A 26973-nucleotide genomic window follows, 5' to 3' on the forward strand; every position below is an offset into this window, starting at 1 on the left:
GTGAATTGCATCAACGCTTCTCTTAGAACACTCATGAGAATCTATCTAATGTGGTGCTCTTTTTGTGTCAAAGCAGCAAACAAAAAGAATTTGTATGGCCTGTAAGTATGGTCACACTTGCAAAATAATGCTCCAAGTGAGTAAAGAGGACAAGAAATTGAACATGAATCTTGTGTAGGAAAGTAAACTGCAACACCTACAATTAATCCTCAGTTAACTGGAAAGATGGCGAGGGTGAAGGAGAAGTCATTGTGACTAAATCAAAAACCTCTTAAGTCTTAAGCCTATATTGCTTAGCAGTCTTTAAGTGCCAGTAAATCTTCCTATTTTATATATCGTAGATCTTTTAAAAGAAATCAATTATAAATAACTGTGTGAAATGAGTGAATTTCAATGCCGTCAAATTTAATTGCATTTCCCAGTTGTTTCTGGAGTGGCTTTTGGCTTATTCTCTCCTGGAATCATTGAACAATGGACTCTAGAGCAGAATGAATCAAGTCTGAGCTTCACTGGTCAGAGGAGACCAGTGTACAGAAAACAAAGGGCCCCAAAAGATCTCGGGGCCAGCCCCCTTCTGCTGACTCCTCTTTCCTAGGCATCTTTCTTTCCAGCTCACAACCGTTAATCCTGATTTCCTTCTTATGCACTTATTTTTCCAGCAGGCTAGCTAGCACTGCCCACCTCTCGTGTTAATCATCCAGCTTTTCATAATCGCTCTACCACCCTCACGTTTGTGTATTTGAGAACTGGGCCGTGCTTTGTGAGAAGATCTTGCAGGTGTGCTGCTCTCTGCCTTTCCTCAGCAGCAGCCAGCTTTGTCCTGTTTTTTGGCTTTAATCGTGATGACTCTAGAAATCGTTTAGTCCTCTCCCAGATAACTGAGAGATGGTAATTAGTCCAAGCTTCGGATGGGAGACCATCCACTATTTGAAACAAAAGCTAAGGTGCATTTTGCTTGACATAGTGCAAAAGTTCTGCAGACCTCTGTTGTTTTAGGACCACTTAGAGCAACTTTTGCCTTTTGAGACTTTCCTACCAAAAAACAAAAATGAAATGGAGGAGACTTAGTATCCGAGATGGAATCTTCTTTACTTTTTCTATTAGTAGTCCTTCAGAGACGGGAAACTCTTACTTTGGACTCCCTCTATTCTTAGTCATTGCATTTTTAGAGATTGGAGAACCAACGAAAGTTGGTGTGGTGATTACACTGCAAGTCTCAACATAGTCTTCTCTTAACTTGACAACAAATTGTTGTCCTGTGTCAGCACTAAAATAAAATAGCAAAATGAGGAAAATATAGTGTAATAGCAAAGGGACAAATAACTTGTGTTATTGGTTAAGCCTGCAGCAACATTAGAAAGCTGCCATTGAAAAGGGAATCACCAGGCCAGCCCCGGCCCTGCTGGAGGTTAATCTCTCCCCTGCCCAGCTCCAGAAGCCAGGAGTCTAGAAAGGGCTTGTGTCCGAAAAAGAAAATCAATTTCTAATTTGAAACAAAATCATTTTTGACTAACAGTGGTTCAGAACCCATTACTTTTTGCTGTATAGTCTGCTGACTTTTCAGCACTTTCTGTTGTGCACAATGAATCCTAATAGTCGTTTTATAATGTTACTGTACCAATCAGTTTAACCAAGAGAAAGCTGTTACAATTCTGCAAAGTTTTCACTCATGGTTTTATTTTTTCATCAGTTTTTTTTCTTTTCCCTTCCCCAACTCTTTTTTGAAAGGCAGGGGGAGGGGAGGCGTGTTGTAGTGTTGTACTGAAAAAAAAAAGAAAATTTTTCATCTTTTTTAAGAGTTTTGTTTCAAGGTATTCACAGGAATTATTAACTTTTTTTTTCTATTCATAAGAAATGCTGTCTTGTAGTTTTCTCTTCTTTTATTCTCATATGGAGCCTTTAGCAAAGGCTCCCTGATCATTGAGGGAACTAAAGCTGCCCCTTGGAGCCATCCTGCCCATTACAGACCTAGCGTGCACAGCTTACGGTACAGGGCAAGGTGATTGCATTGGCACTTGCTGTGGGAGACAGACTTTCCAAAGTGTGCTGCAGCCGCATTGGACACCCTGTTTAGCATAAGGCCAATGACCTGACACTAATTGCCTAAGTTACACCGCTTGATTTAGCATCTCCTTAATTGCTTTCCCCTCTTTAGTGTGTCTGCATTTTTAAATATATTATTCTTCTGTTTTATATCCTTTGTTACTTTTGTTGTCCTTTAATCATTAAGCACTATACAGGACATGTACTGCAGGACCATTAATCTTTATTATCAGTCTCTTACTCCTTTACCTCACCTAGCCTCCTCACACTGTTCTGTCAACTTTATTAATACTAAACATAAAAAAAAAAGAAAAAGACCTGATTCTTGTCTCAAGAAATAACCTTGTGATTGCAAAAATATCAGTACAATATTATCAGAATTATGCTTAAAATATACATTGTTTTTCAATCATTGATACTTGGAATGAGCTACCTTAGTTGCTTTTATTTGAGCTCTGTGGAACATAAAGACCTTACTTAGGAAAATCTAAACTTGAGTTAAGAACCTGTTAAGCCAAAGGCATAAATCTGGAAACACCCAATCTTCTGTCCTGTTTTCTCCTCCCTACATAGCAAGTGTTTTTATTCTCTCCTAGCTTGCCTGGAACCTCCCCTTCCTGAACAATCACCGATTCTCTTATATAAGAGCCCTCAAAGCTGGGGAATTTTTTTTCCCTTTTATGCTGATGGGCTAGCAGTCTGTGAGGCCACTGAACGCACATGTTCCAGAACTGAAACGTTAGACCTCGGGGCTCGGCACTGCCTGTTCATTCTGAAGTCAGGCTGCAAAGCCACTCCAAAGCCAATACTGTGTGAGAGCTGCCTCCTGTTCGTCCCTCTGTCACTGGTCTCTGACTCCTCTTAACACTTTGAAAGAGTCTGAGAGAGGCTGGACCTGGTGTCATGTGGATTGGCCTGATGGCATTGACCATGCCCTTCATGTTGTCGTTGGGGTTTTTTTGAGGTTGTGTAATACACAGCAGCTGTCACTGGTTGAGACTCCGAGGGAGACTCCCAGACACACTGGAAGATGATTATTGTGGAAGTGAGCAACAATCTCTGAGGCGCCTAATTATTCCTCTAAGTGGCCCTGCGCTTGCAATGATGTGAGTGTTCTTTGTAGCCCAGCGTGGACTAATGTAAACCATGTGATCAAAGACATGAGCAAGTTGAAGTGTCCCAAGTACAGAAACCATTTCCATCTTGCCTCTGAGGACCTTTTATTTATGTTTCTTTTATTATTAGCATCATCATTATGATTATATGTTTAATCGTTAGAAAAGGTACCACAATATATTACTTCTAGTTCCTAGTAGTCTGAGCTAAAAGAGTTATTAAAAGTTGATACCTTTTCCATCAGCACACAGAAGACAAGCATAGTACAGAGCTACGAGTAAACCCTAATGTGTAGGTTAATTTGTCCTGCCCAGCGCACCCAAGAAGGAAATTCAAATGCAAGAGACTAACATTCAGAGTGAAGTCGGTGTGTGTCGAATAGTCATTTAAACCAGAGGCCCTACATTTCCTATCCTCTGCGATAGAAAGAAGGATCTTAAAATACTGTATAACCGATTAGTTATTTTTTATATCTTGCATGTTCTCCCACCAGAACATAAGCACTCCATATGTTCACTGCTGTGTCCCCGTCTCCGAGAACAGGGCTTGACATGTGATAGGTGCTCATAATGTATTTGTTACATGAATTAACGCATTACCATTGATCCTTGAACAAATCAGGTTTGCGCTGCCTGAGTCTACTTACATGCAGGTTTTTTTCAGTAGTAAATTCTGCAGTACTACACAAGCCATCACTGATTGAATCCAAGAGTATGGAGGAACCACCTATACAGAGGGCCATCTATAAGTGATACTCGGATTAACCCCCATGTTGTCCAAGGGTCAGCTGTAGATGTATTGATTTTTCTTTCTGTGTCCTTGCCCCATTTTCCCACAACAAGGATCTAATCAATTAGATGTCTTGACCTCAGTGCCTGTAATGGTTTAATGATTTAAGAAATGTATGCACTGGATGCCTTCAGAGTCCATATGGTGATTGACTGCTAATGTCAAAGAGGTGTCAGTAGAGTGGGGTCTTAAAACCAGCACTGTTTGAGAGCCAAGAAAACTGTGGGGGAGGGGGGTTCATTTTCTTTTATTCTAATTGGGATTTAATTTATATACAGTGAAATTGCACAGGACTTAAGAGCATAGTTTGATAAACCTTGACAATTGTGTATGCCGACATAATTAAGAAATAGCACATTTCCATTATTCATGAAAACTTCCTCATGTTCCTTTCCAGTCATTCCCCCCGAGGCCTCTCTCCTCGGTCGGCAGATGGCTGCCTTCTCGCTGTGTCCTCACGTGGCCTTTTTGCTGCTAACGTGCATCCTTGGTGTGTCTCCCTTTTCTTATAAGGACAAAGAGTCGTATTGGATTAGGGGCCACTTCTGTGACTTCTTTGAACTTAATTACCTCTTTAAAGTCCCTGCCTGCAAATACAGTCACATCCTGAGGTGTACTGGGGGTGAGGACTTCGACATATGAATTACAGGGCTGGGGGAGGGGGAGAGGCACAGTTCAGTCCATAACAACTACTCTCTTTCCAATCTTTCTATGCCTTTTATTTCTTTTTCTTATTTTGTTGTATTCTCTAGGACTTCTGTTACAATGTAGAACAAAATGGTAAACGTGGACTTCCACACCTTGGTGGCAGTGTCATGGGGAAGGCAGCCGTCTTTCACCATTAAGTACGATTTTAGCTAGTAGGTTTTTGTAAAATGCCCTTTATTTGGTTAAGAAGGTTCCCGCCTCATTTACTGGGAACCTTTATCATAATGAGTGTTGAATTTCATCACATCTTTTTTCTTCACCTATTGAGATGATCATGTGTTTTCTTCTTTATTCTGTTAACTTGATGAATTACACTGATGGGACAATGTTGGTACGTAATGTCCTTTTTTATGTAATGACCTTGTCAGGTTTTGGTATCAGAGTTATGCTAGTGTCATAAATGAGTCAGAAAGATGTCAGCAAAAACGGCAGAGTAGGGACTTCCATGGGCTTGTTCCTCCCCAGAAACTCTGAAAAACCTGGCACAGTCTGCCAGAGCCAGCATTATCAGAACTCTGAAAGATAGTGAATGATGTATAGAAACTAAGCAAATGCTTAACCGGGAAAAAGGCCACTGAAACATGTTGGGAGAACATTATAGAATCTTGGTTTATCGTTGTTCCGCTCCCTTCTGCGCCATGGCAGTCTTGAGAGTGGCAGCTGATTCCAGGTGTGAGTGAGTACCTGGTCCCAGAGGAAGCAGACCTTACTCTCAAGGAGTCCTGTTTGTCTGTTTCAAACTGTCTGTGGATTTCCCAAGGGCTGATACTAGGGGACTGCCTCTGTTTTTCCTACCTGTGAACTTTTTCAGGACAGAGAAGCAGGTACACATAGGACATCCCTTGAAAATGTTGAAAGCCGAGTGAACACACCACTACCGATTGGGGTAAAAGAGTAGCAGTTGAGACAAATAGTAGATAACCAAAAGCCAACAAAACTAGATAAAACAGACACATTCCTAAAAGCACACAAACTACCAGACTGACTCAAGAAAAACAGAACATCTGAATAGACCTATAACAAGTAAAGAGATTAAATCAGTAATCAAAAAAACTCCCAGCAAAGGCAAGCCCAGGACCAGATGGCTCCACTGGTGAATTCTACCAAATATTAAAGAAGAGTTAATGCAAATCTTTCTCAAATTCTTCCCCAAAAATAGAAGAGGAAGGAACATTTTCCCACTCATTTTAAAAGGCCAGCATGTATCTGATACCAGAGCCAAAGAAAAGAAAGCTACAAACCAAAATCCCTTGTGAATGTAGATTAAAATGTCTTCAACAAAACAACAGCAAGCCGAAAGCAGCAGCACATTAGAGGGATTAGGTATCATGACCAAATAGGATTGAGCCCGGGATTCAACAGTGGTTCAACATGGAAAAATCCATCAGTGCAATATACTATATTAATAGAAAGAAAAAAATATGATCATCTTAACACAGAAAAAGCATTTGACAAAAACAGTAATAAAGCAGCAGTAGAAGGAAATTTCCTCAACGTGATGAAGGGCAGATTTGACAAACCCACAGCCAGCATCCTGTTCAGCTGTGAAAGGCTGACGACTTTTCCTCCAAGATCAGGAGCAAGACAAATATTCCCACTTTGCCACTTCTATTCAACATTTTACTGGAAGTTCTAGACAAAGAAATTAGGCAAGAAAAAGAAATAAAACATATCCAAGTTGCACAGGAAGGAGTTAAACTGTATTAGCAGATGACAGGGCTTCACAGGACAGGCCTGAAATGGCATATATAGTGTCCACTAGTTTCCTCCCTGACCACACAGAATGACAAGGGAGACTGGGGCATATAATCTAGCCGTGGACTCAGGAAGAAGGGACGAGTGCATTTCGGTGGATAATCAGCAGCATCTCTCACAGCAGCATTCTTTGTAGTAACCCCAAATCAGAAGCACTCCAAATGTCCATCAATCGCAGAATGGATAAAAAGTCATAAACGCATGCAATGGACTACTACGTAGCAAAGGAGGCAAACTGCAGCTACATAAATCATCAACACAGATCAATCGTGCAGACACAATACTGAGCACATGAAGTCTCAAAAAGAATATATATATAGTATAGTTCTATTTGTATAATGTTCAAAAGCAGCAAAACTACATCACTTTTTCACGATGCATACATAAATGGTAAAACTATGAAGAACAGAAAGGGGCTAATTATGAGAACAGTGGCTGGCTCTTGGAGGCGAGAAGAGATTGTAATTGGGGGTGAGAATCAGTGATGCTTCCAGGTGGCGATACTGCCAGGACTTTCTTACTCTAGAAGAGGGTTACATTGATATTTTCTTCATCATTTGTTCTTTAAACTAAACTGAATGTTATAGCTCAGCTATTTTTAAAATGCACAATAAAACAAAGGGCTCAGAAACAGAGTTTTCTCAAACACTGAACTCTAAGAAGTTCTCTTATCATGAGATATTGATTGATGGATGAGCAGAATACACCCAGCTCTATATAAATAGGACATGACCCATTATGTTCAATTCCATCCGTGTATGCAAAAATATATCTGGGTGTTTATTTATATAAATATATTCACATTTATTTACATACATAAGCATATGCATTTATATATGAAAGTTATCAGCCTAACGGATGATATTCTTACAAGTACTTTTATTTTTAAAACGTGTATATTGTCTTTGTGTATGTGTGTGTGTGAAAATATAGACATCTGTCATTTTATGAATATGCATAACTGTATGTAATTGTTGGTATACTTAATATTAAATCAAATTGTATAGATGGAACAAATATAATTAAAAACTGATATACAGCTTTCTGTAAACTTAATAAGGAATAGAACTTAGAGAATTAAGAAAAAGGGATAAATTTGCCCTATGCCTTAGAGCAATCATTCTTAACTTTTTGGGGTCCCAAATCCTGTTAGAATTTAATGAAAACTATGGCCCCAGGAAAATGAATGAGCATATATATATGTACATACATTATTGTGCCTGCAATTATGAGGGATTCACACATTCCTGAAGTACATAGAAGTCCTTGCACCCTCTGCTAAATTTTCTTTAAAAAATTTTTCCCATCAAATTATCAATTGTCTTTACTAAGTTTTTAACAGAAATGTCAAAACAGGAAAAAAAAAAAGTAAGACTAATGTTCAAGTGTTCCGTGATAGTGACATAAGAGAGATTTATTTCTGTTTAATCACTACCGGGCATACCGTCTTCCCTCTCGCCTCACTCGCAATTCCCTCTCTGTTGTTTTGCCTCCTGTTACCTACTTAACTTTCCCCTTCCACCACCCAGGATCCCACCCCGACGGCTGTAGTGGTAGGGCCTGCTTTGCCTACCTTCCGTCTGCCTGTTCCACTCCCTTCTGCCTTCTGCTGTAAGAAGAATCTCTCCAAAGACCAGTTAGGTTTTTTTTTTCATTGTTGTTACTGCTTTGTTTTATGTTTGAGACCAACTCACACAACGTTTAAGAGTTTGCAACACAGAGTTAAAGAGACCTTGACTGCATTCAAAGCCCAGCCTTGTTCCAGCCAGCCCCATGTGATATTGGACGTGCTGCTCGACCTTTTCAGTTTCCACTTGCTTATCTGTAAAATGAGGACAGTAATATAATTTATGGACTGCCGTAAGGATTAACGAGATAAGGCAGGTAAAGTGATTTAAAGTGATTAGCAAGGTACAAGGACATGAGATACTCAGTAAACATTTCCTGAATACATTAAATATTTAGCCTGGAGGTTTTTATAATTTAAGACTTTTACTAATTCCATGCTCCTTATTCTTTTTCAAAATTCCACCTCCTGCATCAGATCTTCCTGAATCCTATAGCCAGATGTGATCTCTCCCACTTCTTAATTCCTCAGACCTTTCATATTATTTTTTACAGCAGTAATAACATCAGTGGTGAAAAACTCTGGGGTCAGATTGGCTGGATGTGAATGTGGGTCACTTACTAGTTTTGTGACCTTGGGCAGGTCGTGTGAGTCCCCTATGGCTTATTTTCCTGATTTGTAAATTAGATATTAAAAAATAGTGTCTATCACAAAGGGCTTTTATGAGGACAAATACAACTAATTTCTAGAAATGACAAAACTATATAGAGAAAGCTGGAGGGGAATAGGAGCAGAGGAGACCGGGAGAAGGGACTGACTACAGATGAGCACGAGGGAACTCTCTGGAGTGATGAGATATTCTAAGACTGGACTGCAAAGATAAATAAGTAAATGCCATGACAAAAATGTTAAAAACTGGGCTGTGGCCACGCTTTCATAGCTGTATAAAGTTAACTGCTATTTATCAAACTGTATACTTAAGAGGAACAAATTTTATGGTATTCAAATTATACCCCAATGAAGCTGTTTTTAAAAATAAATAGAATATGTAGTCTATGGGAAAGACTCAGAGCAGCACCAGGCACATACGAAGCATCGCTGTGTCTGTTAGCTGTTCCTATGACCTTATCCTGCCTTGCGTTATGTATGATGCTTTACCAGGCTGTTCAGAGAGCATCGCAATGCCTACGCTCACAGATCTCTCCCCGTCTCCATAAGCTAAACCTGAGCTTAATCCCGGCACCAGCCCTTGTGCATCATTAGGTCCTCGGTAAACATCTCCTGAATGCACTGTGTGAGCCGATGGAGTTTGTGTCTAGTAAGAAAATGTGCTGGTTTGGGTTGAGGGTCCTGCAGGGTTGTGTATAAGAAGTCTGAACTATGCATTTATATAACTGGTCTTTTACATCTTACATAATAGAGACCAGTCAGTGTCGAGTATGGCTTTTGAATTCCAAGGATTTTGGTGATCGTTCTGGTGCTAATCTCTACAGATGTAAGACTCCACCATGTGGTATTCCCAACATGCCAAAGCTGTCTTCATGTTATTTGAACATTCACCCTTTCCTCAAAGAATGAGTGACTCTTCCCAAATAACTTCTTTCAACACCCTGGGCAACAGTTTCCTAGGAACCAGGAAAAAAACTGTGAATGAGAGTCTACAAGAAAGGCAGGGATGTTCTGTGCTGTTTGGAAAATAATACCAAGGAGGAAGAGGAGAAAATTATTATTAGAAACAGTAATGATTAGAAAAGAACAACAAAAAATCCTTCTTTTCATGTCATCTTATTATTCAGCACTCTGGAAAAGAATAGTAATTATCAACTAAATACTGCTTGTTAGAAAGGAACAGAGGCCAAATGACCCCTATAGAGGCTCATCTAACCAGTGAGGCACTTGTTTTAGCCCAATGTAGAGTTCTTTAAAAGCAACATTCAAGATTTACATCTACCTGAAAGTTCTGGGGGTAGGATCAGTTTAATTTGGAGGGATTGAAAGTACAAAGTGCTGGGATTTTCTATGTTGTCAGAGAAAGGAAAGAGCTTTTCTTATGATAGTTAGAAGGAATGAAATAAAGCATTCTACCTTCTTGGGCATTTCTAAGTAAGCCCAGATCAGCGGGACTTTGATAGGCAGTCAAATTTAAGAACAAAATCCCTAGTTAGTCTGTTATTGCACAAATGCACTTTTTTAAAACATGATGTTGTGGATCACTGATGTTTACAAAACCAAAACAACCCACTGAGTCTTCCATCTGCCATTGTTTCATTTCAGGTGGGGAAATGGCTTCCTTCTAAAGCTTGGGGATGCCTATAATCTCTAATATAATACTCAGAATAGACCTTTCCATTTCCTTTTACTGAAAGCCCAAATTGTTTCCTTTATTGTTCATGCAGGGACGATGGCAGGAGTTAGGAGAGATGCATCCACATCTCCTATGACAACAGGAAGCCAAAAGGAGCTTGTAACACCAGCCACATCATCCGCCCAACATGGCACCTCCCGGTAAGTTGTCAAGGATTTTTTGCTTTAACACTCCAGATAAGAGCGGGGGTTTTTTTGAGTTATTTAATAAGAAGTGAAAAATCTTGACAATTCTTGATGTCTCTTACTCAAGAGAGAGGCTCTTATTTGGAAGTGTCCAGATTTGGCCAGGCTAAACTCATGGAGCCCTTTCCTCTGTACATGTCTTGCCTTAGTTGATAATGGTAATTGGCAAGGATTTTCATAGAAATGCAATGCTAATTCTACCTCTCATCAACGAGTCTGCTTAGCATCATGTCCTTCCCAATGTATCATGGGTGGTGATACACTTGGACTATAAGCTTAGCTAACTGAATTAATGGATTCTAAAAACTACAGTGGGTTTTATACTACAATTAAAGAACTGTCAACATTTACTCATACCAGGGACATTTGAGGAGTTAATACTTTGATCAGTCTTTTCTGAAGTCAGGAAAAGAAATATGTTATTAAAATTTCTCCTAAGTCAACTCCTGTATTATATATTTAAGCTAAATATATGAACATCAGCACCAAAAGGGCTTGTTTTATGTTTCCTTGGGGATATGATTATTTGAGCACTTAAATTCCTAGCAACTTACCAGATAAATATAGATTTTTTCAGACTTAATTTTAAAGAACTTTTGGGCACTGTCTCTAACATAGTGGGTAATAATAATTGCTATCATCCATTAAGCATTCACTAGGTGCCCAGCCCTGTGTATGCCTTATCTGATTTAGTCTTCATCACAGCCTTATGAGTTGGTAATACCGTCATCCTCATTTTGAAAATCAGGAAACTAAGGCTCAGAGAGATTGATGACTTGCCTAAGGTCACACAGCTGGTAAGAGGTAGACCCAGCATTTCAGACTCCAAAGCTCTTAATCTTAAGTATTATAATAGTTAACAATGACAATCTTCCTATTTTGGAAGCCACCCACAATCAAAAGAAAGTTTAACTAGTTTACCACATTCTCAGCCCATGATTCCTTCCTTCTGTTTTTAATGCTGCCATTAATGGCATTTTGCCAAAGACCTACAGTGAGTTGTGGTTCTTGAAGCTGTGATGGTGCTCCCTCTTTGGACCACTTAACATTGTGGCTTAATGCCTGTGCTCAGAGAGGATTCATCCTAGCTCACCTGGAGGAGTTTCTTTGGAGGAGTTGTAAGTAAAGAAGAAAGACAATCTGGATTTTCAAACTCAGTGACTTTTACTAGTTGAAGATCTTTGACGCTGAGATCCTCAGTGAGACCTTTCACACTGCTGTAATGTGTTTTTGATGGTTGCACTTCAGTTTAGAGAGCAGCATGAAAAAGAAGACTGAAATGTTTCCTCAGTAAGGGTTTGGTAGAACATTCTTAGCACACATTTTCTAAAATGACCATATCCACTTCGTTGAGTTTTACAAGCCCAGGTTAAAAAATTGCTGGGAAGGCTCCTATTTATGGAGCTTAAAAAAAGCTTTCTTTACCTGTTAGTTCTTAATACTGCAGATCAGCTAAATACAGATTCTCAGAAGCTTCTTAAATAATGAGCATTTGGGTAAATAAAACAATGTGTAGCACACCAGATTTTATCCTTAGAACTGCATAGTGGCATATTATAGGTCTATTATACAAAGTGCAGAGTCCAAAAAAACAGATTCAGTACTATGAAAATCAGTTACCAGGAAAACACAGTGGTTGCTTTCCAGATTTCAGAATCAAGATTATTTGAATTATTTTTATTTCAAAGTGTAAGGAAGGCATTTTTTATAGACAATTTTTACACGCAAACTCTTAATGCAAGAGAAAAACCTGTTGCTCCTCATCCCAACAAAACCCTGAAGGTCCCGAGGAGAACAAGAGTAAGAGCCCTTTCTTTGTCCCCCTAACCCCCAAAACTTTTCTAGACCTGCAGAAAAGGATGGGGATGGGACAGATGCCAGTGGGAGACAGGTTTTCCTTTGTTCTCTGGACAGTGCTAACACCTAGAAGAGTCCCATATGGGTCCATGTGCAGGTGATACAACCCTGTGTGGCAAAGTCATCTTTCTCATTCACAATGTAGGTTGCTAATTGTTCTCTCTGCTGCCTGTCAATATCATGTGAAATTTTCATTCCCCATTCAAGATGGGAAAAGTTGTGGCTGAAAATGTTAACATTTGCATTTTTATTTGTTGATTTATTTAAAGGACAGCCTCTCCTACAGCAATCCATCACTTGGTGACACCCCAAATATGAATACTGTATCGTAGACTTGCAGTTACATTGTGTAATAAGTGTTAGAGACAGTAAAGGAATGTTAACTATGTTGCAAATGTAATATTTATTGATGCATAAAGTTTATTGCTTTCCAGGTTCAATAATACTGACCGTAGGACATTAATATCACTTAATCCTGATTTTAGCAGGGCACCTTTGTATGTAGAAATATTCATCTATCTCATGCTAACAAAATAAATCTGTAATTTACAGCACAAGCTAAGAGGGCTTTATAGTGTTCCGAGAGCTGCAATGCTTCTTGCATCCCATTTATTTCTGGCCTCCAACTCTGATCACACACCTCTGAGCTGTCCAAGAAAGTAACCACAGTGGGCATCTTGACGCAAGTGGGTGGCGCCACTGAACTAAACAGTGCCATGCATTTCTGCTTGACCGGAACTGGTGACACCCACAGACCATTCCACCTGGAGAGAGGACTGTCATTCTGAACAGCTGATGGTTAGGTGCACCTTCGCTCAGAAAGAAAGTTGAACGAATACTTTTCCTGCCGTGACACTGAGTCAGAGTTTACTGATTCTACTTGATTCTCTGGCCTCCAGTGAGAAGCCAGAGCTGGGCAAGTTCCCAGTGAATCTGTTATGAGCACAAATGTTGCTGAAAATTAACCCTTTTGTGCCTTCCAGAATTAGTTGTGTCCACTGCCAGCATAAAGATCGTACAAGAAATATCTGAGACCCAAAGCAAAAGAAGTGATGTTAATTAGCAACCATCAGCTGTAATTGTCATCCCCATTAAGATGCAGAATTATGTAGTTCTTCGTTATAAATAACCTTTCTAATTGTACTTGATGTATGCCAATTTAATCAAAAAGTATACTTGCAACAGGCAGATATTTGCATTAATGTAGCTTTGGATCCTCAAATCTTTTATTTCAAATTTGACTGGGGAAAAAAGTCTATTACATGCTGTGTATTTTTTATATGTTGCTGTCTTTTTCTATTCAGGTATGTAGATCTGAGACATTTTATATTAAAATGAAGACAATATCTTCTGGATTATTTAATGAAACAGAAATCTTGTCACTTTTTTAAATACTAGTGGAGTTTCTATCTCTCAATCACATGATAACAAACTGATAAACAGACTCAGTCCTTGAAGTAAAAAGTTACTATGGCCCCTTCTCTGTTTTTCCCTGACTCATAAGTGTTAAGACTAGTTCTCTTGGCCTCTTTCTTGTGTCTCCTGTGAGATGTGAGGAGAGAGAGGCAGATCTCAACAAATCATGCTTAATTAGTGAATTTGGTGAACTGAAGTTAGCCTATTTCTAAGAAGTACTGTTCACCTCTCTAGCTTTTTTCAGAAAAATTAGTTTTCATCACAACACCAAGTTGAAGGTTTTTGTTTTACTTTGTTTTGTTTTTTGAGTTATGTCATGGGGGATAATTTTGTAGAACTTGTGTTTTGTTGAGGGGGGATGGAAATTTGTGTAAGTACTTTGAAGGACTTAATAGGTTATTTGGGGACTTTAAAAAAATAATAGCTTTGTTTCTTTTTTTTTAAAGAAAAAAGGTCCTTTTGCTATCAAACCTTATACTTAATGTGTTCTGAAATTTTTGCTGTAAGTTTACACCTTGCTGAACTTCCCACAGCACAATTACCGGGGCACAGTCATGCTCACAGCTGACTTGAACGTGGCTCATGGAGACTCCTTGCCCACTGAGGTTGGGATCAAGGAACCCAGGCTCAGAATATTGGAGACTTGCAACCACACTCTCAAGCCCAGGCTAGGAAGGATCCAAGTACCCTGCAATCTAGAGCTTAAACTTCTCTCTGTTTTGAAGATACTGTTTTCCTTTGGGAAAATGTCTATCCAGGTCCTTTGCCCATCTTTTAAACAGACTATTTGCTTTTTGCTATGAGCTGTAAGAGTTCCTTATGCGTACTTATCAGATGTATAGTTTGCAGATATTTTATCCCAGTCCATAGGTTGCTGTTTCACTTTGTCAGCTGTTTCCTCTGCGGTGCAGAAGCTCTGTCGTTTGATGTAGTCCCACCTGTTTATTTTTGCTCTTGTTGCTTGAGCTTTTGCTGCCACAGCCAAAAACTTATTTCAAAGGTTGATGTCAGGAGCTTTTCTCCTGTGTTTTCTTCTAGGAGTTTTACAGTCTCTGGTCTTACATTTCAGTCTGAAATCCATCTTGAGTTAATTTTTGTATGTAGTGTAAGATGAGGGTCCAGTTTTCCCAGCATCATTTATTGAAGAGGCTCTCCTTTCCCTGTTGCATGTTGTTGGCGCCCTTGTTGAAAACTAGTTGACTGTTTATGCTTGGATTTGTTTTGGGGTTCTTGGTTCTGTCCCATGAGTCCGTGTGTTTTTTTATGCCAGTACCATACTGTTTTGATTACTATAGATTTATAATATAATTTGAAATCAAGAAGTGATTCCTCCAACTTTGTTCTTTCTCAAGATTGCTTTAGCTATTCAGAGCCTTTTAGGTTCCATGTAAATTTTAAGATTGCTTTTTCTATTTCTGTGAAAAATGTTATTGAAATTTTGATAGAGATTATATTGAATCTGTATATCACTTTGGGTGCTGTAGACGTTTTAACAATATTAATTATTCCAATCCATAAACACAGGGTATCTTTCTGTCTCCTTGTGTCCTCTTCAGTTCTTTTCATCAATGTTGTATAGTCTTCAATGTACAAATATTTCACCTCATTGATTAAATTTATTCCTAAGTATTTTATTCTTTTTGACACTATCATATTTTTTGCTTGATTTCCTCTTCTAATAGATCATTATTGGTGTAAAGAGACAGCTGATTTTTGTATCTCAATTTTCTATCCTGCAACTTTACTGAATTCATTCCTTACTTCTAACAGGTTTTTGTGCATGTGTGTGTGGAGTCTTTAGGGTTTCCTACATGCCACTTGAAGAGATAAATTTACTGCTTAACTATTTAGACACCGTTTACTTCCTTCCTTCCTCCCTCCCTCCCTTTGTTGAATGGAAGTGGCAAGAACAAGCATCCTTGCTTTGTACCAAATCCTAGAGGGAAAGATTTCAGTGTTTCCCCCTTGAGTATGATGTTAGCTGTGGCCTTTTCATAAGTGGGCTTTATTATATTGAGGAAATTTCCTTCTATATGTATTTTATTGAGAGTTTTTAATCCTGAATAGATGCTGAACTTTTTCAAAGAAGATATACATACAGATTCCAACAGCTTAATGAAAAGATGCTCTTTGACACAACATTGTAAAATGACTATCACTCAATAAAAAAAAGTTAAAAAAAGAAAAGAAAAGAAAAGATGGTCAGCCTTACTAATCATCAGGTAAATGCAAATCAAAACCACAATGAGATATCACCTTATACCTGTTGGGATGGCTGTTATCAAAAAGATAACAAATATTGGCAAAGATGTGGAGAAAAGGGAACTCTTATATACTGTTGGTGGGAATGTAAATTGGTACGACTATTATGAAAAACATATGGAGGTTCCTCAAAAACTAAAATAGAGCTACCATATGATCCAGCAGTTCCACTTTTGGATATATATATGGAGGAAATAAAATAAGTACCTCAGAGAGATATCTGCACCCTCATGGTCATTCCAGCATTATTCACAGTAGCCAAGGTGTGGAAACAACCTGAGTCTCTATCAATATATGAATGGACTATGGAATATTATTCAGCCTTAAAAAAAGATCTGTTAAGTGAAATAAGCTAGACACAAAAATACTGCATGATCTCACTTAGATGTGGAATCTAAAATGGCCAAGTCATAGAAGCAGAGAGTAGAGTGGTGGTTACTGGGAGTGGGAAGGTGGAGGAAATGGGATGTTGGTCAAAGGGCACAAAGTTGCAGTTATGCGGGATGATTAAGTCCAGAAATCTAATGTACAGCGTGGTGACTATAGTTAGCAATACTGTATTAAAATAGTGGAAATTTGCTAAAAGAGTAGATTTCAGGTGCTGTTACCACACATAGAAAAATAATTATAATTATACAGAGAGATGGATATGTTAATTAGCTTGACTGTAGTAATTTCATTATGCATATGTATATATCAAAACATCATGTTGTATAATATCTACAGTTTTTATTTTTTTAATGAGTGTTTTTTTAATCTTTATTTTCACCTTAAGTAGCTTGACATGAAAATCCAGTTGCTTCCAGCTCTAGATGTGATGGTACAGCCTTTAAAAAGTGCTTGGACAGCTGGTGGTAGCTTGGTCCTCTGCTGTGCCAGGGAGGGGGACAACTCTTCCTGCATTTGTCCCTCTTCTTTCCCTGTGGGTTATAAACGAAGGCTTTGGCCCCTGGGCAGTTTAAGCATTGTTTAGTTTCCCACTGTACATTGCCAGGAACCACTCAGATTACAAAGAAGGGAAAATCAGTGTAAATATGCTGTTCCTGATTATAACAAGGATCTGTTTTATCTCTGGCAGCAAAATTCTGGATTGACAGCTGCCAGGGGATTCAAAACCTTCACAAGAAAAACATTTCTATTATACTAGTAACAAAAATATAATGCTGAAAATTATAATTACCTGTTCACAGTCCTTGGCATGGCACCTTAGAGCTGTCAGAACAATTTAACATGCATTGTCTCATTTAAATCACACTCAAGCCCCAAGAGGTAAGTAGGAGTATTTTACAATGAGGAAATGAGAACTGAAGGAGACCAAGTGACTGTCCAAGGTCACACAGTAAGGAAGCAGAGAAGACCTGAATGCGGTGCTTCTGATCCCAAATTTCAGTGTTTTTTTTTCATTCTTCCACACTGTGTGGAACTTGGATTTGGTTCTGAGGTGTAAGCACTAAGCTGATAAAATTCTGGTTTACAGTAGGAATTGGACAGACTTACTTCAAGAGTTAGAATTTGTTTGTATAACTTGATATGAAGAAACGCAGTCTTACAGAGAAGGGAAGTGCTGTGTCCCTTACACACAGCAGCCAAATTACAATGCTTTCTTGCGCTTGTGCCCAGAATCCTAACTGTAACAAAATCTTTCTTCAAAAAAAATCAGACTTTTTCTCACCTATACATTCACACAAATATTTTTAGTACTTAACCAAATTTCCGCAAGTGCCTAGCACACAATAATGTGTTATTTTCCCAAGATGGAGAGAAAGGTACTAAACTAAAATCCCAAACCTCAAACTAGAGCCTTACAGGTACTGCTTGGCTTCACGTGGTAGGTTTGAGCAGCAGACCTCACTGCCACTGTACAATAGAGCCCATGAGTCATGACCATACAGGTCAACTCTGGCTACTATTCGTTGGGCTTGTTCAGCTATATCCATTCATAATGTGTGTTCATACACATTACATATCACTGTAAAGCTCCTTTAATGACTATTAAAACTCAGTTTCGAAGTATTAGATAGGTTTTCCTCTTAGATTTTTCAAAATGACTTCCAAAAACGTGGGCTCCTAGGCCAAGAACTATCATCTTGGCTTTATCTGCCCTCCAAGTAACAGTTCACGCACTGCACACAATCAAAGTAGCATTTACTATAACTTTTCCATTTTGTGTATATTGTAAACAACAAAATAAAAACAAAACTTAATAAAACATTGTACATAAAATGACGACAATAAAAAGGGATAATATGAAAGCTTCAGAAAACAATGGGTTGATGTAAAAGAAAAAATGAAGTTACAAATATAACTGTCTTCCATATCAGGAGAACGAAAAGCCCAGCCATTCAAAAGGGGTTTTATTTAAACTGGGTTGATAAAGTGAAATTCCCTGCCAGCAGGTGCCTTGCTAACAAGAACAGTTGAATGCATGGCAATTCTTATGTGTTGGAGGAAAAGATGTTGCTTTTAGTTAAGCCATGATGTTGGGCTGTTACTGTGATTCCCACCGTTAAAAGCCATTAATAAAATCATCCATTCATCTTGCGCACACTGCTTATAGAGTGTGCAAATTAAGAAAACTGAAATAAATAGGACAGGTAGAAATGATGAAGACACAGTATAATTCCAAGAAGTGAATTCAGCTCGAGAAACTTGTCAAGACATCCTTGACACAGGAGGAACATACCGCACAGGAAAGGTGTACATTACAGCAGCTTTACTGGTCACTTTCTAGTCCTTGGCGTCAGGGAATCTCTCTAAATTCTAGGTGAAGGGATTATAAGAGCTGTTTTTCGCACTTTCCTACATTTTCCAGATGTTCTACAACAATAATGTATTACAGAATTTTAAAAAAAATATTTAAAAGGAAAACAAAGGGCACACATTTATTGGAAGTAAACGCATTTCAAAAGTTTGCACTCTGCAGTTCCAGGTAGTCGCAAAAAAACGAAGGTTACCCTTGGAACATATGACATAATTATGTTATCTCTTTGTTGAGCCAGCAATAGGTGAGGATTATGCTTCCTTGGTGGATCTCCTCCAGGAGACCCTGAACTCTGAAAAACGCTGTGATTGGTGACATCTGTGCAGCATTGCCAGTTCCTGCGATCATTTCACAGTTTCTCCCCTCATGAACTGCTGTTTTAGAGTTGTTCACTTGGTCCAAGGTCATCAAATTCCCTAAACCTCAATGTTAAGAAACATTTGTTGAGTGTCCCTCGCCGTCCTAGACACTTGTATAAAAATTCGTTTATGTATGTTACCTAATGTAATCCTTAAAACAGTCATGAGAAAGGAAAGCTCAGAGAGGCAATTAGAGAACAGCGAAGAGCCCAGGGGTAATCACTGTAACACCGAGGTTTATAGGCCTAGGTTTGAATGCTAGCCTCTGTGGTTTTGAACTAATCACTTAATTTAATCTATTAAATGGGGATAATAACATCTCCCTTGCAGTCTTATGATGATTAAGCAAGACAGTTTACATAAAGCACTAAGCACAGTCCTGGCATATGGCTAAGTCATAGCTATCGCTGTGGAACTTCCCAAGGCCAGACAGGCAATGAGAACAAAGCTCACGTTTGAACCTTGCCAGCGTGATCCCAAGCTCTATGTGAGTTCCCTGACAAAAGATTAGGAATAGGGTGCAGTTCATATCAAAGGCAATAGGGCTGTATTTTTTAATATTCACCACGCAGACGTGCTTGCGAACACGCCTGTTCCTTTATCTCCCTGAGCCTGATTCCTCGTGTGAAAATAAGAATATCACTAACTACCTTGCAGATTTGCTCAGAGGATTAAATGTAACTAGGTGTGCAAAGCCTTAACTTGGTGCTGGCCGCAGCGTGCACTCAGTGTTAGCTTCTTTCTCTGTGGTCTGGGCAACAAGACTTTTGGGGGGCATCTACCAAATGTGCTGAGGGGCAGTGCTCTGAAGTGTAGCCTAGAAGTGAACTGAATGACCCTGCTTTCAAAGTTACTGATAGTGGATTTCTTCCCATAATTAGCCCTTTATAAAAATTCTGAAAGGGCTTAGTTCCCTTCCGAGCAGAGTTCTGAAATCTGTCTGCACACTGGAATCACTTAGGAATCTTTGTCAAAGTACCTATCTCTAGGCCTCGCCCAGATTCATTGAATCAGAATTGCCAGGAATGGGCACCAGCAATGTGTATTTCTTTTTCCCCGATGGCTCTGATGTACTTGGTCTAAAGACACACATTTGGAAGCCCCTGCTCTGGAGCTGCCTGTCTTTTCACTACCTAACTCCTGCACACCAGCATTCTCCCTTCCTCCTTTCTGCCCTCAACCTGCCCCAGGGCCTTTCCTTTCCATTAGCAATTTTCTTTAGCCATTGTCATCCTCTCCCCAAGGGACTATCAGAATACAATAATAACCCTGCAGTGAAAAAAGAAATGATTAAGAAGACCTTGAAGAATTCCACTTATCAATCTCAACTGTTTAAATTGGAAACTGATCCCTAAGACATATTATTGACGGCATCCTTTTCCATAAAATGCTTATGGACACATCATTCTATCTATGAGGGAACCCTCAGCAAACAGGAGAAAGGCTCCTAAGGAAATCACTCCTAATGTTTTCTACCTCTTTCCTCCTTCTCTGATTTATCCTTTCTCATAGTACTTATCACCTTCCAATGTACTATACAGTTTATTGATGTGTTTTATTTGTCATCTCCCTGTCCTATGCCACGTAGAATGTAAATTCATGAGGACAAAGATTTCTATTTATTGCTATTTCCCTGTGCTAGAGCAGAGCCTGGCTCATAATAGACATTTAATAAATATTTGTTGGATGAATGAAAATGAATGCATGATCACAAAACAAATGTTTCCTTATTTCTTTTTAAATGTTTTTTGTTGGGGGCAGGGCAGGTAATTAGGTTTGTTTATTTATTTATTTATTTTTGGAGGAGATACTGGGGATTGAACCCGGGACCTCATGCATGCTAAGCGTGGGCTCTACCACTTGAGCTATACCCTCCCCCGCAAATGTTTTCTTTTAAGTTGACCAGTTCATACATTCATGGAGACAACTATTTTACTTCAGTTCTTCTCCACGTCTGCAAAAGAATCATGGTTTGTACCAGCTTATACGTTTGTTGTGCTTCATTTACTTCCTAAAACTTTTTGCATTTTCATCTACTGGAAGATTTTCCCATTTTATAAGAATTGGAAATGTCTAGGTTTTCAGGAGGTTTCCAGGCTGGAGGACAGCAGATTCTCATTGGTGACCAGTGTCAGCATGTTCTTTGCATTGGAATTTGATTGCTTAGGTAATGTCTCATGATTGTGTTCACTTAGTGCGTATAGAATATACCCCATTCTGTTTTCTTGTGCTCAGCCATTCACAGAGCTTCTTCTAAAGCTCTGCTTTGGCCTGTGGCTAGTTTTTTGTTTGGATTTTCTCAAGTTAAAACTCTTGAATGCAGACAGGCAGCAGGGCTTATAGGAAAGGGCTTTAGAATTAAAGTGCAAAGACTTGGATTCATCCTGCCTTTACAGCTTAGCAGGGCAAAACCCTACCACAGTCCCTGACCACATGGGACCCAAGTTTTCCAGCCGTCCATCCTATGTCTGAATCTTACCCTTTGTTTAGAGAGAAAATCAAAATGAAAACATGGGTGCCTATTTCTTGATTTCAGAGTACTTTACACATTTTGAAGATAAAATAATTAATAGATGAATATTTTCAAAAGTAATTAAATAATTGATTTCACAGTAACATGGTTCAAACTTCTTTTTAAAATCTTTGGTTTTTATTCCATCCAGTAGCTTAGAAATGCTAAGTAGATAAGCAGACTTGGCACCACGTCATTCACAGCACAGCGAAGAGAAGTTCCGTGGGTGTCTCTGGCCTTCCCTGTCGACAGGGCCAGGTACACTTCACATTCCCTGAGATTATGCTCTGTGAACATGTGTTTACTGAAGGCTTTTTTCATTTTTGGTGCTTAAACGAAATTGTGTCTTACTTTAGGAAGGACACCAGGAGAAAAAGAGAAAAAAATTAGTATCCTTGAAGTCCAAATTGAGGTCATTAGTCATATTGAAAAAGGTGACTGTGTATTAGTATAGGCGGCATGCTTTGCCTTAGGAAAAGAATGGTCAGGATCGTGCAGAAGAGTGCCAAGAATGCCACTGAGTAAATCAAAGACTTTATCAACAAGAATTCTTATAATGAAGAAGATAGAGAATAATGTAGTAGTTAAAGGTCATTGACTAATGTGTTTTTCAGCTCAGCTGGACACTTCTATACACTGTTTATATATTCAAATATATATATATATACACACACCACTTTGAATATATTTAACACTTTATGTATTTCCCCCCATAAATGATTTGCTTTTGATATTAATGAGATAAGCTCCCCACCAAAAGAGATATGACAGTCCTTTTTTATTTTTTTCTTTCAGCCTAGCTTTTCTTTATTTCTTACAGAGAAATTCATTTCAACATTTTGTATCATCTGGAAATTTTTGTGAGTTTAACCACAAAAATTAAGAGACAGGTACATATAAAAGTTCTTTATAAATAGTAAAGGGGAAATACATGAATATTGTTATTTTCATTTCCCTTAAGACTTCTGGAAGATGTCTTCTATACCTTTTTAGAGAATATGAATGAGCCACTTGCTGTACAAATCCTAACATTACCCATGAAAGAAAGATTCCAAGTTGGTCTTGAAACTCAAGAGTAATTGGCCAGTGCATTACCTGTTTACTTGCCAAGTCTTTCATTGATTTTCTTTCTGATATGAGGGCATACTGAAGTAAGACGATTACTGAGATTGGAAGTTCATCATCTTGTTGCTTGGTACTCGTCCCTAACTGCTTATAATAATATAAGCTTGGTTGTATATATATATAATAAATATACAATATATATAATATTATTATATATAATTTATTATTTATAATATATAATTTATTATTATTATATAATATATAACATAATATATAATAATATAATATATAATTATATTATATTATACATAATATACTAATTATATAATATATATTACATATGTATTTGTGTGTATAATATATACGCACAAACAATATATAATGTATAATTATAAAATATTATAATTATAATACATAATTTATTATATATAATATATAATATATAATAAAAGCTTGGTTGGAATGTAAGCCTTTGGCCGGCAAGGGGAGAGTGATCACTGTTACACATGAGAGGCCGTTTCTTCCTTGGTCCGAGGCTAATTAGTGGCTGAACCAAGACTGGAGCTGGCTCGGGAACCACTGGGAACCAGGACGCCCAGGACAGTAGGAGAGTGAGGAGTCGGCGGTACTGCTGTGAGGTTCATAGGGGAGCCACCCTCTGCCAGGACTGCAGTCTCCCTTTGCTCCTCGTCCAGGTGCTGCTGGAGCTCGGTAGCTTTTCCAGATCTGTCCCCTTCAGTAAGTTTCTGCTTCACCACAGCTTGCCCCAGTTCTTTTATCTTCTCCCTTTGAATATAAATATTTTTGTGAACAGCAGAATGTTTCTACTGAGGTACGACTGTAGGTCGCGTGGCACTGATTTATTCAAGCCGGAAGGGTTCACACTAGGACTGTAGCATGGTACCGTTACTTCAGAGGAGCCTTTTGTATCAGTGTGAACATTTTAATTTCACGCCCTGCAGACTTCACAGTCTTTTGTGCCCTCTCTGCTCCTGTTGTTGCATAAAGGGCAAATCCGTGTGTCACATTCATTTTAGATTGAAAAAAAGTAAAGTTGATCCATTTGAGATCTCCAAACAGAGACAGATAAAAATCTGTTAGCAAGAAGCTTTTATCAAGGGGAAAAAAATAATTATTTTTCAGCTAATATGGCTTTCCATATGGTTGAATGTGGCCTCAAGGCATAAAAGAGAGAAAAAAAAACCCTCTGTTAACATTGGTTACTGGTACTTTTTCATTAGTGCAAATTATCATGAATTTACTGATTGAAACACAAGGTATCTCCAAGTGTTTGGGTATCAGAAATAATCAGACTGGGGCCAAGATCTTTTTTTAACCAGTCATTGCTGGCAAAGAAATTAAAATTTCTCCTTTACACAACTGTTTATTTGCAAAAGAAAAGGAAACATTGTAGTAGAGAAAGCTGTCAGTGTAAGGAAGAGTCTGAAAAAAGGTAATAGCAAACAAGGTGGAAACAAATCGGAACTTATCATTTAAATTGGATATTTGATTTAAGTGAATTTTTTTTTTAAATGAAGTTAAAAGCTCACATATGGAAGTTTTCCATACCAGAGGTTTAAGCTCAAAGATATCACAGAATTAGAATTATAGCTAATTATCATAAATTATTTAACATTAACTTCTAAGGGATCATTTAGCCTTTACAAAAATTATGAGATAGTGCATAGGCTATAATGAGCTATTTCAAATTTACTTTCTTGCCACCACCTTCAGCCTGTGGTCCCAGCCAGGTTTAACTGCTGAATGAGGTCAGTCTGCTACAGCATGGGCACCTGGCATTCACTCCCCAATAATGCTGACTGCAGCCCTTTTTAGAGAGCTGTTCCACAGGGGCGAGGGAAGATCCATTCAAGAATCTGTTTGCTAATGAGTTTTTAAAGGCACTGACACCAGCGATGTGGCAGCAATCACTTAAGTAAGCACTCACGCTTACTTGGGACAATTGTGATGGTAATTTATATTTTTTAAAGTGACATTTAAAACTACTTACAATCCTTCCACCCACTTTATACACCATTGGTAATATTTTAGTGTTTAGTATATTTCCTTCCTATCCTTTTTTTCCTTCACTTCTTATATGTTTCTCTTTTTTTAGGCTACGTTTTTCTAAATTGTGAAATACCTGGGAGTTTAAAAACTCTTCTTGGTGTTAACTATCCCATGAATAAATAAGAAAGAGGTGCATGGGATTTAGCAGTAATAAAATCGCCGAGATAGACCTCTTAGCAAGGCTGATGGTTGGAATGAGAATGTCTGTGTTTCTCTCCTAAGTTATGTTAGGAGTGCTGCAGTGTGATTGTGTTTCCCATAAAACTTTTCTCCTTTTTATTCTTTGTTGGATCCACACACAAATTTAATCAGAAGTATAAATCGCTGCTATAAAGCATATGGCATATTCTAAACACGACCCCTTCATCTATCTTTCAGATGAGGAAAATATGTATTAAAGTTAAATCACACAATTAGAATGAATTTCTTTGTCGAGGAGAAAAAAAAAAACAATTAAATGTAATCTTCCTGGTCCGGAGTAGCGCAAGACCAAGGAGCTTACTGGAGGATCCCAGTCCTATTTGCCACTTGCCATTCTGCTTTGTCAGTTTTCAGGGGCAGGGGCAGCTTTGGCAAGCCATATTGCTTTATCTTCTGGGCACCTGGAGTTTGAGCTAAGAAAGAATATTATTGTCTTGCTCTGAGCCTCTCTTAAGACATCAAAATAATATTGGACCTTCACCTTAGCATACTCCGTTTATTTATTCTTTACCTCCTTCCTTCCATTTATCATTAACTTTGACCCAAACAAGGGATGTCAGGTTCAGTTTCCATGCTGGCCCAGTGCCAGCTGGCGTGAGCCAGGAGATCCTGGCCGTCCCATCAGTCTTCATCAGTTTCGGTCTTTCTTACTGACACCTCTTGTTACTTTAATATCAAATTTCTTGTGCTTTTCCTTGTCATCCAATTTTCTAAATTTTTCCAAACTGGGGTAGGTAGTTGATCTGTCTGGGTCTTGTTACTGCCAGAGCCGTGGGTTCCCCAGTGTTGGTAATGTTCTGTCAAAACTCTGGTTTCTTCCCCATCAATTTCTGCTTTTTCCATTCCATGTGTTTACAACAGTGGAAATATTTTCACCCTGTTTGGCTACTCTCGTTTTTTCCCCTGTTGACTCCTCTTCCTTTCCTCGCTTTCTACTGAACCCTTCTAATTTTCCTGGCATCAGTAAAGCCCAGTGAAAGAAGCTGGGACAGTAAATCACATATGGTTTCTTGCGCTATTTCTTATCCACACCCACCCCCTACCCCCTCCTCATCACCAGGCAACATGGGAGGAACGTTAGGTGCACTGAAGTCACATCTCTCCCCGTGGCCTGGTCAGGCATGTTCATTAGGAGGACATCCTGGTAACCGTAATGCCAGTCCACCATGACTTGCGTTCACAGCATATCAGCTGCTTCCCCAGCAGCTTTCCATTTTGCATTTAACAGGGGAGTTGGGCAATTGCCTCTTTCAGGACAGGCATTGTGTATTGTTGCTCTTTTTGACCCCAAAAGACTGGATGTTCCCCCATCTCTAATTTTCATCCAAGATGTCACAGACTATAACCAGTTGGGGGGTCATATATTAACCAACACATGCCTCTGTATGCAGCTGAATCCAGAATTAGGGAAACAGTGAATCCATAATCCTGAAAAACCCATAGGGGGTTGCTGGATTCATCAGCAAAGTGGGTGAGCTCTTTAACTGTATATCCCCAGTTTCTGTTGTTTCATGATTTTGCCCTCTGCCAACCTGTATCACCTTCTCTGTGACCACAGGGTAGAAGGGTATAATCTACTATGTTAAATTGCAAGTATCTGAGGTCTCTTCCAAAGAATTTCTGTTTCAGCTTGCGTACAGTCAGTTCAGGTCTCCCGGCTTCAGCTCTGACACTGAGAGCAAGCAGAACACCTTCCTGTCTGGCTCATGCTGTCCCCACTAATGCAGCCCTGAGCACCTGGTTTTACTTAAACTAAAGGCAACAGCCTGCGGCACACACAGAGAAACTGTATGTGTAGGGGCGGGGGTGTTTCCTTTCTGTTGGGCTGTTCTCACTAATAGGTTCATATAAAGTCCATCTACCATATTGTCTTTCTTTTTGAAAGTACAAACAGTCATAAAACAAAACACTACCATTTAATTTTGTAATCTTAAATTTCAAA

At 38.7% G+C, this 26973-nt stretch overlaps 1 protein-coding gene and 1 long non-coding RNA gene across 2 annotated transcripts in view; one reads left to right on the forward strand and one right to left on the reverse strand.

Annotated features, from left to right (window-relative positions):
• The window catches only part of KIAA1328 (KIAA1328 ortholog), a 168568-nt gene that overhangs the window by 122397 nt on the left and 19198 nt on the right, over positions 1-26973 (forward strand). Inside the window, 1 exon segment of the mRNA XM_032467269.1 lies at positions 10375-10483. Coding sequence (XP_032323160.1) covers positions 10375-10483 — 109 coding nt within the window.
• LOC116659565 lies at positions 14786-26043 on the reverse strand. Its single transcript, XR_004314928.1, has 3 exons — positions 26032-26043; positions 25096-25102; positions 14786-15876 (listed from the first exon to the last, which is right to left on the reverse strand). It is a non-coding gene; the product is annotated as an uncharacterized LOC116659565 (long non-coding RNA).

This window comes from Camelus ferus, chromosome 24 (genome assembly GCF_009834535.1).
Source record: "Camelus ferus isolate YT-003-E chromosome 24, BCGSAC_Cfer_1.0, whole genome shotgun sequence".
Taxonomy (NCBI): domain Eukaryota; kingdom Metazoa; phylum Chordata; class Mammalia; order Artiodactyla; family Camelidae; genus Camelus; species Camelus ferus.